Here is a 19,382-nt window from a genome sequence, read left to right on the forward strand (position 1 = left end):
GCCACTGCACTCCAGCTTGGACGACAGCGAGACTCCGTCTCAAAAAAAAAAAAAAAAGAAGGATTTGGTCCTTGTCAGCAGTTTCACTTTCCTGTATCTTTATAACTGTCTATGGTTGGTGTTTTCGGTCTTTTTTTTCTTTTTTTTTCTGGAGAGACAGGGTCTCATTTGGTTGCCCAGTGTGGAGTGCAGTGGCACAATCACAACTCACTGCAGCTTTGAACTCTTGGACTCCAGTGATCCCGCCGCCTCAGCCTCCCAAGCAGCTAGGACTAAAGGCATGGGCCACCATGCTCAGATAATTTTTACTTTTTTTGTAGAGATGGGGTCTCACTATGTTGACCAGGCTGGTCTCAAACTCCTAGACTCAAGCAATCCTCCCGCCTCAGCCACCCAAAGTGTTGGGATTCCAGGCCTGAGCTACTGTTAATGGAAAGGGGTCCTGATCCAGACCCCAAGATAGGGTTCTTGGCTCTTGCACAAGAAAAAATTCGGGGTGAGTCCATAAAGTGAAAGCAAGTTTATTAGGAAAGTAAAGGAGTAAAGAATGCCTCTTCCATAGAGCAGCAGGATGAGCTGCTAGTTGGCCATTTTTATGGTTATTTCTTGATTATATGCTAAACAAGGGGTGGATTATTCATGACTTTTCCGGGAAAGGGGTGGGCAATTCTCAAAACTGAGGGTTCCTCCCCTTTTTAGACCGTGTATGGTAGCCGCCTGACACTGCCATGGTATTCGTAAACTATCCTGGCCCTGGTAGGAGTGTCTTTTAGCATGCTAATGTATTATAATTCGCGTATAATGAGCAGTGAGGATAACCAGAGGTCATTCCTGTTGCCCTCTTCTTGGTTTTGGTGGGTTTTGGCAGGCTTCTTTCCCGCAACCTGTTTTATTAGTTAAGGTCTTTATGACCTGTGTCTTGTGCTGACCTCCTATCTGATCCTGTGACTTAGAAGTCCTAACCTCCTGGCAATGCAGCCCAGTAGGTCTCAGCCTCATTTTACACAGCCCCTCTTCAAGATGGAGTGGCTTCAGTTCAAAGGCCTCTGACACCACTGTGCCTGGCAAATAGTAGGAGCTCCGACATTTAATTGTTCCTGTTAGTGAATCATGGAGCATCATGGAGAATAAATGAAACAAATAATCGTTTCTGGTAAAGAGATTTTGTTACATTTTAGTTACAGGCAATAGAATTATAAGCAGTTACAAAGCAGCACTGATGTGTCAGAGATAAAGAATGACCATACTTGGCCTGGCTGTGGCTCACTCCTGTACTGCAACTGCAACTCCCAACACTTTGGGAGGCAAAGGCAGGCAGATTGGTTGAACCCAGGAGTTTGAGACCAGCCTGGGTAACAAAGTGAGACCCTGTCTTTACAAAAAAATTTAAAAATTAGCTGGGTGTGGTGGTACGCACCTGGGCTGAGGCAGGAGGATCCCTTGAACCGAGAAGGTTGAGGCTGTAGTGAATTCTGATTGCACCACTGTACTCTAGCCTGAGTGACAGGGATGACCATACTTAATAGTTTGCCTGGGGCAGTCCTAGTTTACTTTTTTTTTTTTTTTTGGTGTAACGATTAGAAGAGCCTCATTTCACAAAAGTGTCCTGACAAGATGATAAATTCTATGACCACTTTATAGATACTAGGTGGTTTCAAGGGAATGAACAACTAAAGGAAAATAATCACCATGTCTTCAGCATTTTTTTTTTGAGACAGGGTCTTGCTCTGTTGCCCAGACTAGAGTGCAGTGGCGTGATCTTGGCTCACTGCAACTTCCCCCTCCTGGGTTCAAGCAATTCTCCTGCCTCAGCCTCTTGAGTAGCTGGGATTACAGGCGTGCACCACACCCGGCTAACTTTTGTATTTTTAGTAGAGACGGGGTTTCACCATGTTGGCCAGGCTGGTCTCGAACTCCTGACCTCAGGTGATCCTCCCGGCTCAGCCTCCCAAAGTGCTGGGATTACAGGCATGAGCCACCACGCCTGGCCATCTTCAGGATGTTTGCTGGACTTGGGAATAAGCAGAGGGATCTAACATAATAAACAACTGCAAAGACTTAAAATTTTGAATAGAAATTATGGGAAAATGCTGTTTTAGAAAGCATGATTACCTAGTACCTAGTATTCAGGATGGACAAATGGCAGGCACTAATTGTAATTAATAGAGGTGGGGTGATAGGATTTTGGATTATGTTGGTTTTGCTATTCTACGAATTTTGGGTTTCTACTTTTTAGGAGATTAATATGAAAGGCAGTGTTTAAAAATTTTGACCTAATGAATGCATCAGAAAAAGTCAATATCGTGAGTAATCAATGTATTTTTATCTTACAAGATAAAATCCTAGCTACAGCTAGAGGATTTTAGAGAAAAGTGATGGGGTTTTATTTTTTAAACTTTTAAAAATACTTCACTGAAAATTAAAATACTAATGTTCACCACAGTTTGTGTGAAAACAGGTTATTTCTCTGCTGCTGAAATCACAGGATCATTATTCAAGTGCGTCTGGTGGCCTGGGTCAGTGAGGCAATAACTTAAGGCTTAACAAACAAACAAACAAACCAAAAGAAGAATCCTAACCAAAACAAAAACACACCAGAAAGTACACACTGATATTGAAATTTGGTTTGTATATGGACAGCTCCCTGAGTATTCTCTAGGGATTTAGTTTTTTTGTTCTGTAGGGTCATATGAGAGGCAGTCTTTGAAAGAGTGACGCTCAGGCTGAAGACCACGGCACACCGGCTCAGCCAAGAGATCTTTATTGGAGGCAGCAGTCTGGGCTGGGCAGAACACGAGAGAGGAGAGAGAGGAGAGAGAGGAGAGAGAGGAGAGAGAGGAGAGAGAGGAGAGAGAGGAGAGAGAGGAGAGAGAGAGGGAGAGAGGGAGGGAGGGAGGGAGGGAGGGAGGGAGGGAGGGAGGGAGGGGGAGAGAGAGAGAGAGAGAGAGAGAGAGAGAGAGAGAGAGAGAGAGAGAGATGCGGGGTTTGCTTCTTTTATGCCCAGGAGGGCTGCGTGGATGTTTGTGATTGGTTGGGGTGGGGCTTAGAGCGAGGCGGGAAAAACACCTCTCTCTGATTGGTTTTTCCTTTGGTGGGCTTGCATTGAGGAAGAAGAACCCGGAACCAGCGCCATTAGGGTGCTCTAGTTACCTAACAGTCTTGGTCATTAGTAGTTTATTATACTGGGCCAAGGTGGCAATTGGAAGAACAAAGAACTCCCTTAAAGTTACCCTTTTCCTCTAAAAATGAGTTTCGTAGCTGGGATTGCTAGGTAGCAAGAACAAATAGTTCAGTGAAGAGTTTCTCCACGTCTCTGTACTTTGAAGTGACTCATGAGCTGGCAGCACGTACAAAGCACCCACTAGTTACTTCCATTAAAAAATATGATCACCACACTTTTTTTTTTTTTTTTTTTGAGATGGAGTCTCGCTCTGTCGCCCAGGCTGGAGTGCAGTGGCGCGATCTCGGCTCACTGCAAGCTCCCTCCCGGGTTCGGGCCATTCTCCTGCCTCAGCCTCCCGAGTAGCTACAGGCGCCCGCCACCGTGCCCGGCTAATTTTTTTGTATTTTTTTAGTAGAGACGGGGTTTCACCGTGGTCTCGATCTCCTCACCTCGTGATCCGCCCGCCTCGGCCTCCCAAAGTGCTGGGATTACGGGCGTGAGCCACCGCGCCCGGCCTCACCACACGTTTTATCTCCAGTGAAGGCTCATGAGAGAATCTCAAACCATCTTTGTGGATAATAAAATGGGGTAATTAGAACTGGTTGGCAGTTCATTTGGAGAAATTTCTTTCTTTTTTTTTTTTTTTCTTGAGACGGAGTTTCGCTCTTGTTGCCCAGGCTGGAGTGCAACGGTGCAATCTTGGCTCACCGCAACCTCCACCTCCCAGGTTCCAGCGTTTCTCCTGCCTCAGCCTCCTGAGTAGTTGGGATTACAGGCGTGTACCATCAAAACCCGCTAGTTTTTGTATTTTTAGTAGAGACAGAGTTTCACAATGTTGGCAAGGCTGGTCTTGACCTCCTGACCTCAAGTGATCCGCCCCTCTCAGCCTCCCAAAGTGCTGGGATTACAGGTGTGAGCCACCGCGCCCGGCCTTTTCTTTCTTTTTTTTTTTTTTTTTTTTTGAGACGGAGTCTCGCTCTTTCACCCAGGCTGGAGTGCAGTGGTGCAATCTCGGCTCACTGCAGGCTCCGCCCCCCGGGGTTCACGCCATTCTCCTGCCTCAGCCTCCCACGTAGCTGGGACTACAGGCGCCTGCCACCTCGCCCGGCTAATTTTTTTGTATTTTTAGTAGAGACGGGGTTTCACCGTGTTAGCCAGTATGGTCTCGATCTCCTGACCTCGTGATCCGCCCGCCTCGGCCTCCCAAAGTGCTGGGATTACAGGCGTGAGCCACCGCGCCCGGCCTTTTCTTTCGTTGTTTTTTTTTTTTAAATTTTTTAAAATTTTATCTATCGGCCGGGCGCGGTGGCTCACGCTTGTAATCCCAGCACTTTGGGAGGCCGAGGCGGGCGGATCATGAGGACAGGAGATTGAGACCACGGTGAAACCCTGTCTCTACTAAAAATACAAAAAAAATTAGCCGGGCGTGGTGGCGGGCGCCTGTAGTCCCAGCTACTCGGAGAGGCTGAGGCAGGAGAATGGCGTGAACCCGGGAGGCGGAGCTTGTAGTGAACCGAGATCGCGCCACTGCACTCCAGCCTGGGTGACAGAGCAAGGCTCCGTCTCAAAAAAAAAAAAAAAAACATTTATCTATCTATCATCTATCTATCATCTATCTATCTATCTATCTATCTATCTATCTATCTATCTATCTATTTATCATCTATCTATCTATCATCTATCTATCTATCATCTTGAGAGGGACTCTCTGTCACCCAGGCTAAAGTGCTGGAGGGCAATGGCGTGATCTAGGCTCACTGCAATCTCCGCCTCCTGGGTTCAAGAAATTCTTCTGCCTCAGCCTTCCGAGTAGCTAGGATTACAGGCATCGGCCACCACACCTGGCTATTTTTAGTAGAGACGGAGTTTCTTCATGTTGTCCAGGCTGTTCTAGAACTCCCGGCCTCAAGCGATCTTCCCGCCTAGGCTTCCCAAAATGTTGGGATTACAGGCGTGAGCCACCGCGCCCAGCCCACCATGCCTGTTAATAAGCTATACCCTCACGGACCTGTCGCTGGCATTAAATTTGATAATACATTAAAGTACTGTATATGAAGTATAGGAAGGCCTGTGCTGAGTGTTCAAGAAGTCAGTCAGTATTATTCTACTTATATTAATAAATGTAACTGATGAAATGACAATGGCGAGATCTCAATCCTCAACAACAAGGGAGATGGAAACTGAGGCAAGGAAGGGGTCAGGCGTGGTCTACAAACCTAGCTCAAATTGTTGAGATTACCGGCAGTGCCCCTTATTCAGATCAACCCTTCCTCGGCTGATCGCCGGCGCGAGCCAGCCTAGGCTCCCGGAAGGTAAACACATTGCCAAGGGCTGGGCAGAAGGCGGGTGTGGGACGGGTGAGTGGCCAGCTAAAAGTGATTGGCAGCTGCCATGTCCACGTGCTCCGAGCTTCGAACCAGCTGTCGCGAGAATTCGATGTAAACAGACCAGTCTCCCTGTCCTCCGGCTCCAACCTGAAACGCTCACGTGAGCGGGACAGGAGTCTGGATCACGTTGCTTTTCTTTTCAAAGCCACGAAGGTTCTGTCTTCCAAAAAAATGTACATGTTCGTAATTATTCCCCAGCTGCCTGCGTTCGCAACCGAACCTGACACGTCGGCTTCACCCGAACTTACATGCTGTTGTGTTTTCCCTCTAGCCCCAGCGGATTGGACACATTCAGGGGGCGGGTTCGCCTCTTTCTTACTTGCTGGTTGGCGAAGCTGACCTCCAAGGGCGGTGCCCGGCCGTAGCCGGTTTGCTTCTGGGATTGGCTAGAGGGGGTGGTTCCGCTGAGGCGTGGTAGGAAGTGGCTGCCGTCAATCACGCGGGGAGACTCCAAACAGTGAGCCTAGAGCTGGAGACTAGCGTTAACCGGCGGGGCGGCCGGTGAGAGGGCTGGCAGGGCTTTGGCTTTGGGGAGGCTTGGGGAGGACGAGGGACTGGCGGCGTGAGGGGACCGGGTCGGGCTGGCAGGAATTCGACAGGAGAGAGGTGTCGATACTGGAGGGGGAGGGGAGCAGTGCAAGGGGCCGGAGGGCGGCCGGGGGCAGCGGTGGCTCCGTGTTGGAGGTTAAGTGGGCAGCGCCGTACGAGTGTCTTTCAGGAGACGGGGGCCTGAGTGGCTGGCGAGGGTCGTCCCCAGGAGACAGGGCCCTTAAAGGGCAGGGCTTGGGAGACTGTGGTTCGAGAAAGCAAGAATGGGATGAGAATGAGAGGGCTGAGGGGCTGGAGGTGCAGGTATCCTCTGAGGAGGTGGCGGCTCTGCTCGTTGGGGCAGAGGGTGTTTTGGTTGTAGGAGGTGGGGCGCACAGGTTTGGAGTTTTCACATCAGGTGTGAATGCTCCCTACTTAAAAATGATGGTTTTCGGTGCCTTCAAGATGAGTTCCAGGCTGTGGGCTTCCCTGAACCCTGTGAGAGATCTTTGATATTGCTGTCAGTCCTCTTTGAACCTTAACCAAGCCGACTCCATGCTCTTAAAATCTCAGTGATTCAGAGGGTCATGAAACATTCTAGGATCAGGATTTACTGATGTGACGGGAAGGGGTAAAGGGCTGTAACAACGTATAAGTTTATGTTACTTATTTGACTACTTACTACTAGTCAAATAATTACTTGACTTATTTGTTACAGTAGCAGGGGGTTACGAATGTGATTTAAATTGTGATTTACTCATAGATTCCCAAGAGGTTTAATTGGAAGGTAGAGTGGTATCATGTCACTTGTTCCGTTTGGTCTTGAAATATTGTACCATGTGTATTTTCACTATCTCAACATAAAATTTCAGTAAATTCCCATCCCATGATCTGGTTCTCTCACCCTTGTAATTTATGTTAACAACAGACCAAGGGGTACAGCAAGAGTCTTTCTTACATTGTTTTGTGGTTCTGAGACCTGGTCCTATGAAAAACCAAAACAGGATGGGCGCAGTGGCTCAAGCCTATAATCCCAGCACTTTGGGAGGCTAAGGCAGATGGATCGCTTGAGCTCAGGAGTTCGAGACCAGCCTTGGCAACATGGTGAAACCCCGTCTCTACAAAAAAATATAAAATTTAGCTCGGCATGGTGGCACTCGCCTGTAATCCCAGCTACTCGGGAGGCTGAGGCAGGAGAATTGCTTGAGCCTGGGAGGCGGAGATTGCCATGAGCAGAGATCGTGCCACTGAACTCCAGCCTGGGCGACAGAGCAAGACTCTATCTCAAAAATAATAATAACCCCCCAAACACCTCATTATAATTTGAAAAAAATTAAAACCCTACTTCCTCCTTTTTTCCCTTTCTGGTGTAACAGGAATTTCTGGGAAAGTTTCCTACATTTGAGGCATTTTTGACAAGGGATCTCTAGTGAGTAATCATAAAGCTTCCTCCCTACCCCCAACAACGATCCATGTTTTTCTGTTTTTTTTTTTGTTCTGGAAACAGGTTTTATGAATGAAGCTATGGCTACAGATTCCCCAAGAAGACCTAGTCGTTGTACTGGTGGAGTTGTGGTTCGCCCCCAGGCTGTCACGTAAGCACATTTCAGATAAACCCAATAGCTGAAGAAAAGATTACTCAGAATACTAACATTTAGGTTTTCTTTATGAACAGTGGTTACTTTTGTAAAAATCTTTTAACTGTTGGCTTTATGGGATGAATAATAATAATTGCCAAGACCAAATGAAGAATTGGAGAGTTAAGTTGATGTGTTCAGCACATTTACAGAGTACATGAAGAGCACTATGCTAAATCCTGAAGAGCAGTGTTTTCAAACTCCAAGTTTAACAAATTAGTGGATTGTTAAATCAGTTTAGTGGGTCAGGAGTTGTAGTAGAAAATGAAATAGAGGCCGGGCGTGGTGGCTCATGCCTGTAATCCGAGTACTTTGGGAGACCCAGGCAGGCAGATCACGAGATCAGGAGATTGAGACCATCCTGGCTAAAACAGTGAAACCCCGTCTCTACTAAAAATACAAAAAATTAGCCGGGTATGGTGGCGCCTGTAGTCCCAGCTACTCGGGAGGCTGAGTCAGGAGAATGGCATGAACCCGGGAAGTGGAACTTGCAGTGAGCCGAGATCACACCACTGCACCCCAGCCTGGGCAATAGAGTGAGACTCTGTCTCAAAAAAAAAAAAAAAAAAAAGAAAATGAAATAGAATATAATAGAAAATAAAGCTGAGAGTTTGTATTGTTTCATGACATGCACATAGATATGTTCATGTGTATGTATGTATTTACCAGACAGTGATGTAAAATGTATCTCTTTTAACTTTTAAGTTCAAGGGTACATGTGCAGGTTCGTTATATAGGGAAACTCATGTCATAGGGGTTTGTTGTGCAGATTATTTCATCACCCAGGTATTAAGCATAGTCCCCATTAGTTATTTTTCCTGATCCTCTCCCCGCTCCCACCCAACTCTGATAGGCACCAGTGTGTGGTGTTCCCGTCTGTGTATCCATGTGTTATCTATAAAAGGAATCTCTTAGTCTAGGTCTCTGTCAGAAAGTTTCAAAGTAAGTGTCATAGTATATTTCTCTGTTTTTGGCATTCTTTGACAAAGAATGTCTATACTTACTAGGAGTTTATAATCTAATATGGTTTGAAGATATGTATACTGTTTTTTTTTTTAGATGGAGTCTCACTCTGTTGCCCAGGTTGGAGTGCAGTGGCACCATCTTGGCTCGCTGCAGCCTCCACCCCCTCCTCTCCCTCCCAGATTCAAGTGATTCTCCTGCCTCGGCCTCCCAAGTAGCTGGGATTACAGGCGAGCACCACCAGGCCTGCCCAATTTTTGTATTTTTAGCAAAGACGGGGTTTTGCCATGTTGGCCAGGCTGGTCTTGAACTCCTGACCTCAGGTGATCTGCCTGTCTTGGCCTCCCAAAGTGCTAGAATTACATGTGTGAGCCACCGTGCCTGGCCAAAGATATGTATACTTGAAGGCTGACACGGGAGGATTGCTTGAAACCAGGAGTTTGACACCAGCCTGAACAACATCCCGAGACCCTCATGCCTTAAAAAAATACAAAAATTAGCCAGGCATTGTGGCAGGCGCCTGGAGCCTTAGCTACTCGGGAGGCTGAGATGGGAGGATCACCTCGGCCCAGGAGCTTGAAGCTGTGGTAAGCTGTGATTGTGCCATTACACTCTAGCCTGGGTGACAGAGTGAGACTGTGTCTTAAAAAATATATATGGCTGGGCGCAGTGGCTTACGCCTGTAATTCCAGCATTTTGGGAAGCTGAGGTGGGCGGATCACCTGAGGTTGGGAGTTCGAGACCAGCCTGACCAACGTGGAGAAAACCCATCTGTACTAAAAATACAAAACTTGGCTGGGCATGGTAGCAGGAGCCTATAATGCCAGCTACTTGGGAGGCTGAGGCAGGAGAATCGCTTGAACCTGGGAGGCGGAGGTTGCAGTGAGCTGAGATCGTGCCATTGCACTCCAGCCTGGGGGACAAGAGCAAGACTTCGTTCCCAAAAAAATAAAATAAATAAATATATTTTATATGTATATATATTATTATTTTTTTCTTTTTTGGAGATGCAGTCTCGCTCCATTGCCCAGGCTGGAGTGCAGTGGCATGATCTTGGCTCACTGCAACCTCTGCCTTCTGGGTTCAATTGATTCTCTTGCCTCAAACTCCCAAGTAACTGGGATTACAAATGTGGATCACCATGCCTGGCTAATTTTTGTATATATAGATATTTTTTTTGAGATGGAGTTTCACTCTTTTTGCCCAGGCTGGAGTGCAATGGCACGATCTCGGTTCACCGCAACCTCTGCCTCCCGGGTTCAAGTGATTCTCCTGCTTCAGCCTCCCGATTAGCTGGGATTACAGGCATGCGCCACCATGTCTGGCTAATTTTGTATTTTTTAGTAGAGACAGCGTTTCCCCATGTTGCCCAGGTTGGTCTCAAACTCCCAACCTCAGGTGATCCACCTGCCTCAGTCTCCCAAAGTGCTGGGATTACAGGTTTGAGCCACCACGCCCAGCCTAATTTTTGTATTTTTGGTAGAGATGGTGTTTCGTCAGATTGACTAGGCTGAAGCAAACAAGTAAATAAGTAAAATAATGACAGGCTGTGATTGTGCACAGTGTACTACAATGGAGAGTGACAAAGGAGAATACATGTAAGGCTGTCCTGGAAGCTCTCTGAAAGGAGGCAGCACTTAACCTGGAGAACTAAAAGGAAGGGAAGGGGATGGGAAGGAATCCAGATAGAAAGAAAGGTGGTGTAAAGGTCTTGATTCAAAGAAGAATTTGGTGTGTGCTAGGAATTGAAGTTGCATATGGCTGAATCAGAATAAGGAGAGTGGCAAAAAATGAGGTTGGAGAGGTAGCCTAATAATTTTCTTTTTTAGGCCTAATAGATTTTTGTAGGTCTCTAGGGCATAATGCTTTTTTAATAGGATTTATGATAAATCATATTATTTTCAAGCGTGATTTTTCACATCTCTCGAAATGGATTTGAATTAGTATTTTGATTTTTTCGTTGTTTTTTTGAAACAGAGTCTTGCTTTTTTGCCCAAGTTGGAGTGCAGTGGCGTGATCTTGACTCACTGCAACCTCCACCTCCTGGGTTCAAGTTATTCTCCTGCTTCAGCCTCCCAAGCACCTGGAATTACAGGGTGCACCACCAGGTCCAGCTAATTTTTGTATATTTAGTAGAGACGGGGTTTCACCATGTTGGCCAGGCTGGTCTTGAACTCCTGACCTCAAGTTATCCACTTACCTTGGCCTGCCAAAGTGCTGGGATTACAGGTGTGAGCTACCAGGCCTGGCCTAAAATAGTGTTTTGAAGAAATTGTTTTTTTCCACTTGCTGAAATTTATGTACTTTGTATTTAAAATACATTAATTTAGTGTCCTTACTTAATTAACAATGTTGTTTTTTCCCCTTCCCTTTTTTTGTTTGTTTGTTTTTTAGAGATGGGGTCTTGCTATGTTGCCTAGCCTGGCTGCCAACTTCTGGGTTCAAGTGATCCTCCCACCTCAGCTTCCTAAATAGCTGGGACTACAGGCACATGCTACTGCATCCAGCTTTCCCTCATTTTTAGGCATTTTAATTTTTTTCCATGTCTTTTCTATACCAAAAGTTCTGTAAAGGCTTAATAGCTTCTAATGCCTGTATCTACCAGAAAATGTAGACTTACCTGCTATATACAGGTAAGGGACTAGGTTTGTAACCAATTTAAGGAGAAGGTCACTAGATAGTGAGTCATCAGCAATAGTTTTACTTGCTCTAATTAGGGCATTCTTCTGCTCTGACTCAAGAGGAAGGTCCTACCTTAGGTCTCTGTCATCACTCCTCCAAATATGACTTAGAAGCCGTCTCTATCAAATTAGGAGAGCATGACTTTTAAAAAGAGATAATGTTTAAAAATGTTAAAAGCCCATTTACATTTAATAACATGTATAAAGACCCATGAAACGAGAAAGTAGTTTAGCAGAAATATCAGGTGATAAGAGTTAGCCTTTTTTTTTTTTGCCTTTTTTGAATATTATGAGTGATGCCTGTAATCCCAGCACTTTGGAAGACTGAGGCGGGAGGATCGTTTGAGCTCAGAAGTTTGAGACCAGCCTGGGCAACATGGTGAAACACCATCTCTACAAAAAATACAAAAATTAGCTGGGCATGGTGGCGCATGTCTGTAGTCCCAGCTACTTGGGAGCCTGAGGTGGGAAGATTGCTTAAGCCCCGGAGGTCGAGGCAGCAGTGAGCCGAGATTGCACGACTGCACTCCGGCCTGGGTGACAGAGTGAAACCTTGTCTCAAAAAAAACAAAACAAAACAAACAAAAAAAACCCCAAAAACAAACAACAACAAAAAACAAGTGACTTTATTAAAGCTTGTAAATAGAGCTTTTTTCATGTTCTATATTAAGCTTTCCTGACCAGTGTTGTCCATTTCACCCTTTTCCAGAGAGCAGTCCTACATGGAAAGTGTTGTGACTTTTCTGCAGGATGTTGTGCCACAGGTAAGTGTCTATATGTGCTTTCAGCTTTCCGTTTGGTCAGGAGAGCTCTGAAATGTTTGGTTTCCTAAACTTGACACTAGTACCAGCAACTTCAGAAAGGTTTTTGATGTTTTAGCATCCTGAGCATTGGTAGGGTGGGACTACATTATTGTTTAGATGTGCTGCAGTGTTGTGATGACAGTGGCATAAATATTATTCCTTAGGACTTTGCCTTCCTAAGAAGAATCAAGGTGAATTGTTAGTAGAGATTTGAGACCTGGGACTCTCGTAGGTTTCTATTTTCTTGTCCTATTTAAGTGTTGCCTGTCAGCAGGGAGAAAAGCAATATACACTCTGCACTCCTTAACTAGATATGAGCTAAGTATTGTACCTGAACACAAATCTACATCTCTTTTATATTGAGCAGCATTTTTATGCCAACTAAGGTATCCTGTTACTCTAACTGATAAGAGATTAAGTATTTTACTGTTCCTTTTATATAAATATGAGAATAAAGAATGAGAATAGCCTTACTGGGATTATCTAGTATACTATTGCCAAACAACATAATTATCACTTGGCATACTTATTAAAAGTAATAATTTCCTCTCTCAGAGTCTTAACACAATTGATTTGGGATGGTAACTGGTAACTTGTAGCAATAGTAAGAATCTCAGGTGATTCTTATGAAGTGGTACCTTTGGGAAGCACTGTTCTAGTGGGACTACTGAAGGGAAAGGTTTCCATACTTTCTCCTTATGGTTGTAGTCTTCCTTGACTACCATGGGTATCTGTAACTGGAGTGTTCAAAAAGGACATTCATAGATCCAGTGTCCCAGCTTTATGAGAGGATCCTAGCAAACACAGTGCCTTCAACCTGAAAAGCTGAGTGGGAAAAAAGGGAGAAAAGAAACAGAGTGTTATGGTAATATAGTAGAAGGAAAATTAAATTCAGTTGGAGGACATCAAAGAAGGCTTAATGAATGAGATGCCATTTGAATTGAGGAATAGAGTGGAATAAAATCCAACAATGATAAATTTAGTGAGGATGTAATGGGGACAATAGGATCCTAGTAGGTGTTTGCTTTATTTGGCAGAGAAGTTATAACTTAATATTTTGCACATTAGGCTTAGAGTAGCTTAGTGATTAAGAACATAGACTTTGGGCCGGGTGCAGTGGCTCACGCCTGTAATCCCAGCACTTTTGGGAGGCTGAGGTGGGCGGATCACCTGAGGTCAGGAGTTCGAGACCAGCCTGACCAACATGGAGAAACCCCGTCTCCACTAAAAATACAAAAATTAGCCTGGTGTGGTGGCGCATGCCTGTAATCCCAGCTACTCAGGAAGGCTGAGGCAGGAGAATCGCTTGAACCCAGGAGGCGGAGGTTGCAGTGAGCTGAGATCGCATCATTGCGCTCCAGCCTGGGCAACAAGAGTGAAACTCCATCTCAAAAAAAAAAGAACATAGACTTTGGTACTAGATTTGACTTTATATTTCAGCTCTGCATCTTACTAGTTCTAGACAAGTTACTGAACCTTTCTAAACATCAGTATCCTTATGTGTAAACTCGGGTTAATCATCTTATTTATCATGGGTTTGTTTCGAGGCTTAAAGGGTCTCATGTATATAAAGCATAAAATAAAGCAAAGGAAATACTAAGTAGTCTTTCCTGGAGGGAGTTTGAGACTGGAGATCCAGGGTAGAGATGTAGATTTTTGGCATACAATCCTAGTCGAAATAATCAGATGAGCCAGAGACATTACAATTTCTAATTGTAATGGTAAGACATCATCATTTTGGCACCTACTGACCATAGGTTGCTTAGGAAAGCAATAATAGGAGTACCTTTTTGTTATATTAGACTTTTTTTTTTTTTTTTTTTGAGACAGAGTCTCACTCTGTTCCCAGGGTGGAGTGTAGTGGCGTGATCTCGGCTCACTGCAAGCTCCGCCTCCCGGGTTCATGCCATTCTCCTGCCTCAGCCTCCCGAGTAGCTGGGACTACAGGCGCCCGCTGCCACACCTGTCTAATATTTGTATTTTTAGTAGAGATGGGATTTCACCGTGTTAGCCAGGATGGTCTCGATCTCCTGACCTTGTGATCTGCGTGCCTCAGCCTCCCACAGTGCTGGGATTCCAGGTGTCAGCCACCGCACCCGGCCTATATTAGACATTTTTTCTACTGTTTGGTTGACATGAGAACAGTGCTTTCTAACATTTTTTTCCCCACATTTAATTCAGAGTCCTGCTTTGGTACTTTGTGGTCAGACATTAAAAAATAATGTTTTCTGCCAATATTGTGTTCTACCTCCTGCTCTATTCTGGGAATCATCAAATTCATGGAGCCTAGGTATTCTCTGGGTCTGCAAATATCCTCCTAAAGAGAGAACATGTGTTGTTGGACTGGTAGCAGCTTCTTTAGTTATCACTCATTGAATTCTGGTTGTGATAATATTGATGGCTGGTAGTTGCCCTTGGCTGTGTCTTGATCTAATAATTTCACTTATGAAAATTTATTTATTTAATTATTATTATTATTTTTTTTGAGACGGAGTTTCACCCTTGTCGCCCAGGCTGGAGTGCAATGGCATGATCTCGGCTCACTGCAACCTCTGCCTACCAGTTTCAAGTGATTCTCCTGCCTCAGCCTCCTGAGTAGCTGGGATTACAGGCATGTGCCACCACGCCTGGCCAATTTTTATATTTTTAGTAGAAACAGGGTTTCACCGTGTTAGCCAGGCCGGTCTCGAATTCCTGACCTCAGGTGATCCTCCTGCCTTGGCCTCCCAAAGTGCTGGGATTACAGGCGTGAGCCACTGCACCTGGCCGAAAATTTATTTTAAAAAACAATTCAACAAAGAAAAAGTTAAAGCTTAGAACTTTTCAGTATATATGAAATTTTTACATTTTCAGTGTAAAAACTTGTAACCAGCTTAAATGTCAATTAATACTCAAGCAAATGATGATATATCATGGTCCCTATAGAATAATTTGCTCTAAATAAAAATTATGACAAAATAGTACACTATGGAAATTATTTTCTCTACAGTGAGCAAATAAGAGAACATACACAGAATGACACCTACAATGATTATAGCTATGTTATATAAAATTCAAAAATAACTTTGTACTTATGAGTGTGTGTATGTGTGTTAGAAACCAGTGTTGAAATATAAAAGAAGAAGTAAATAAATCTTTTCAGTAGTGAAGTGAAAGTTTTGACTCTAAATAAGAGGGCTAAATCAGTTGCTCTTGTTTGAAGAAGGGCTTTTAATCAGTGCTGGGGGAAAAGGAAAAAAATGTGTGGCAGTACATTGACCTCTATAAAGACATCAGGTGATGCCGGGTGTGGTGGCTCACACCTGTAATTCCAGCACTTGGGAGGCCTAGGCGGGGAGATTGCTTGTGCCCAGGAGTACCAGACCAGCCTGAGCAACATGGTGAAACCCCATCTCTACAGAAAATACAAAAATTAGCTGGGTGTGGTGGTGCACAACTGTAGTCCCAGCTATTTGGGAGGCTGACATGGGAGGATCGCTTGAGCCCAGGAGGTGGAGGTTGCAGTGAGCTGAGATCATACCACTGCACTCTAGCCGAGGTGACAGAACCAGACCCTGTCTCAAGAAAAACAAAAACAAAAACCCAAAAACAACTTTTTTTTTTTTTTTTTTAAAGACATCAGGTGAAAGGTAGAAGGGCAATGGGTGAGTCTGTGTCTTACTGAGAATAAAATAAGCGTGGGAAAAGGAGATCATAAGAGGCAAGAAATGATGTGATTCACCTTTGTGCAAAGCTGTAGTAAGGAACACATGAAGCAGAGCTCAGGTGCTTCAGTCGTCTTCCCAGAATTTTCTCAAAAATTCTGAATTAAAAAACACCATGTCCACTAAAGAGAGAGGAAAACTTGAAGACATAGTAAAAGCATATAAGCCTCATTTTGTAAGACATATTTCCCCCTCACAGGGAAAGCAACAAGAGGTTCAAGAATCCCAATACACTGAAAGACCTTCTTTGACCTTCTTTTGTTCTGCATATCACTCAGAAATCAAATGTCACGAAGGAATAAGTCTGCTAAGCTGAAGAAGAATTTGAAAATGTTATTGCTTCACCACATTAAAGGAAAGGAAAGCCTGATACAGGAAAAAAGAAAGTTGTCCTAAATGCAGTGTGGCATCCTGGTTTGGATCCTGGAGCAGAGAAAGGGCATTAGTGAGAAAGCTTGTGAAATCCAAATAATGTCTGGGTTTTAACAGTAATGCACCAGTGTTACTTTTGTAGTTTTGAGAAATGCAAATGTTAGATTTGATTAGATTAGATAATATTAGGGGAGAAAATTTTTTTTTTTGAGACAGGGTCTTACTCTCACCCAGGCTGGAGTGTAGTGGCACTATCATGGCTCACTGCAGCCTCAATTTCCCAGATTCAGGTGATCCTCCCATCCCAGCCTCCCCAGTAGCTGGGACTACAAGTGCATGCCACCATGCCCAGGTTTTTTTTTTTATAGAGACGAGGTTTCTCCATGTTGCCCAAGCTGGTGTTTTTTAAAAACGGTATGTTAGGCAGGGCATGGTGGCTCACCTGTGTAATCCCAGCACTTTGGGAGGCCGAGGCAGGGCGGATCACCTGAGGTCAGGAGTTCAAGACCAGCCTGGCCAACATGGTGAAACCCCATCTCCACTAAAAATACAAAAAATTAGCTGGGCATGGTGGCACACGCCTGTAGTTCCAGCTACTTGGGAGGCTGAGGCAGGAGAATCACTTGAACCTGGGAGGTGGAGGGTACAGTGAGCCAAAATCGTGTCACTGCACTCTAGCCTGGGTGATAGAGTGAGACTCTGTCTCAAAAAAAAAAAAAAAGAAAAGAAAAAGAAAAAACATGCTTTATGGAGAGATGCCTCCTTTTGAATACCGTTGAATACTGTTGATACTTCATGCCATTAATGCTTATCTTTTGACCCTTGCAGGCTTCCAGGAAGCAGCTGCTGATAGGTTGGGTCTAGAAGCTTGATAAGAGACTAAAAAAGTACAGTAATACTCTTAAAAAGTATAGGTACAGTAATAATTGCCACAAACACCTAGCACTTAAAGGTAGTAGTTCTGTTTGTTTTCTAAGCCTTGTTGACCAGTATAGGGGATGGTTAGTTTTTTGTTTGCCTTTGAATTATAGTAATGCTGCATAATAGATTGTGATCATTGTATTTTAGGTTTCTGCAGTTCTTTTTTTTTGTAGGGGACAGAGTCTTGCTCAGTCGTCTAGGCTGGAATGCAGTGGCGCGATCTCTGTTCATTGCAATCTGTGCCTTCCAGGTTTAAGTGATTCTTGTGTCTCAGCCTCTCCAGTAGCTGGAATTACAGGCATGCACCACCCCTCACCCAGCTAATTTTTGTGTTTTTAGTAGAGACTGTTTTGCCATGTTGGCCAGGCTGGTCTTGAACTCCTGGCCTCAAGTGGTCCGCCTGCCTTGGCCCCCCAAAGTGCTGAGATTACAGGTGCCTAGCTTGCAGTTCTTTTAATAAGTTAAAAACTCTTTTGACCAAGGTTATCAGACTCATGGATACCATTCTTTGGGGGTAGTAATGTTCTAAAATATTCTAGTTACCAAGATGTAGGGTTGGTGAAGTTGGAGAGGTATAGTGTTGGCTTTAAGTCACTCTTTGTTTTGAACATCAGTAATATTAAAGCTGTAAAATATGTTTATTCAAATGTTTCTGTTTACTATGCAGGCTTACAGTGGAACACCTCTAACAGAAGAAAAGGAGAAAATAGTCTGGGTCAGATTTGAAAATGCAGATTTAAATGGTATGGTTTTAACTTTTTTGGGACATGTGAATTAATTGTTTGTTTGGAGTACCTGATTCCAAAAAGAGTGCCTCTACTTTAGTCAGATTACTTTCTCTTATAGTAATTTTTCAGTTTTCAAAATGAAAGGTAGCATAACCGCAGTACAGAAACTTTAGAACTAATATTGTGTAATGAGCCTTAAAGTAACTATAACACAGTGTGTGTTAAACTTTGATGAAGTTAAAGTGAGTTAAAATTTTCTTAGGCAGAAAAATGGTTTTCTTAAAAAAGGAGTTATTCAAGTTTGGTCAGTTGTATAGGATTTATAACTGCAAAATAATCATTAGTGTTGAACTTTCTTGGGTTGAAAATTGTTTTTTTCTGAACAGAATTTTATGCTAGTCCAAGTACCTCATATGAGTGGAATCATACAGTATTTGCGTTTTTGTAACTGGCATATTTCACTTAGCATAATGTCCTCAACGTTCATCTACATTGTAGCATAGGTCAGAATTTCCTTCCTTTAAAAGGCTGAATGAGGCAGGGCATAGTGGCTCACACCAGTAATCCCAGCACTTTGGGAGGTTGAGGCAGGAGGATCGCTTGATCCTAAGAGTTCAAGACCAGCCTGGGCAACATAGCGCGACCTTGTCTCTACAAAAACTTAAAAAATTAACTAGGCTTGGTGGTATGTGCCTGTAGTTTCAGCTACTTGGGAGGCTGAGGTGGGAGGATTGCTTGAGCCTGGGAGGTCTAGGCTGCAGTGAGCCGAGATCGTGCCACTGCACTCCAGCCTGGGTGATGGAGTGCAACCCTGTCTAAAAATAAATAAATAAATACAGTTAAGTAAGTAAATAAAAAAAATCATTTATAAAAGGATGGATGGTCCGAGCACTTTGGCTCATGCTTACAGTCCCAGCACTTTGGGAGGCTGAGGTGGGAGGATCACATGAGGCCAGGAATTCAAGACCAGCCCAGCCAACCTGGTGAAACCTCGTCTCTCCTAAAGATACAAAATTAGCCGGGCATAGTGGCACACTCCTGCAGCCCTAGCTGCTCAGGAAGCTGAGGCAGGAGAATCGCTTGAACCCAGGAGGTGGAGGTTGCAGTGAGCCGAGATTGTGCCACTGCACTCCAGCCTGGGCGACTGAGCGAGACTTCATTTCAAAAAAAAAAACCAACATAAAAAAACCGAAAACGCAGTCTCACTCTGTCGCCCAGGCTGGAGTACAGTGGAATGATCCTGGCTTACTGCAACCTGCGCCTCCTGGGTTCAGGTGATTCTCCTGTCTCAGCCCCCTGAGTAGCTGGGATTACAGGCGCTCACCATCATGCCCAGCTAATTTTTGTATTTTTAGTAGAGATGAGGTTTCACTATGTTGGCCAGGCTGGTCTCGATCTCCTGACCTCAGGTGATTCACCCGCCTCAGCCTCCCAAAGTGCTGGGATTACAGGTGTGAGCCACTGCGCCCAGCCTCCTATCTCTTTGAGACTCTAC

The 19,382-nt window shown here is 44.4% G+C and overlaps 1 protein-coding gene across 10 annotated transcripts in view; it reads left to right on the forward strand.

Moving 5' to 3' along the window:
* Positions 1-5,943: 5,943 nt before the first annotated feature.
* BCAS3 (BCAS3 microtubule associated cell migration factor) overlaps positions 5,944-19,382 on the forward strand; it is a 727,466-nt gene continuing 714,027 nt past the window's right edge. For all 10 annotated transcript variants that reach the window (XM_055257582.2, XM_055257584.2, XM_055257583.2 and 7 more), the window contains exons 1-4: positions 5,944-6,051; positions 7,586-7,673; positions 12,069-12,123; positions 17,827-17,902. In XM_055257582.2, the coding sequence (XP_055113557.1) occupies positions 7,591-7,673; positions 12,069-12,123; positions 17,827-17,902 (214 nt within the window). In that variant the 5' untranslated portion in view covers positions 5,944-6,051; positions 7,586-7,590. The remainder of the gene's footprint in view (positions 6,052-7,585; positions 7,674-12,068; positions 12,124-17,826; positions 17,903-19,382) is intronic.

This window comes from Symphalangus syndactylus, chromosome 20 (assembly GCF_028878055.3).
Source record: "Symphalangus syndactylus isolate Jambi chromosome 20, NHGRI_mSymSyn1-v2.1_pri, whole genome shotgun sequence".
NCBI classification, from domain to species: Eukaryota; Metazoa; Chordata; class Mammalia; order Primates; family Hylobatidae; genus Symphalangus; species Symphalangus syndactylus.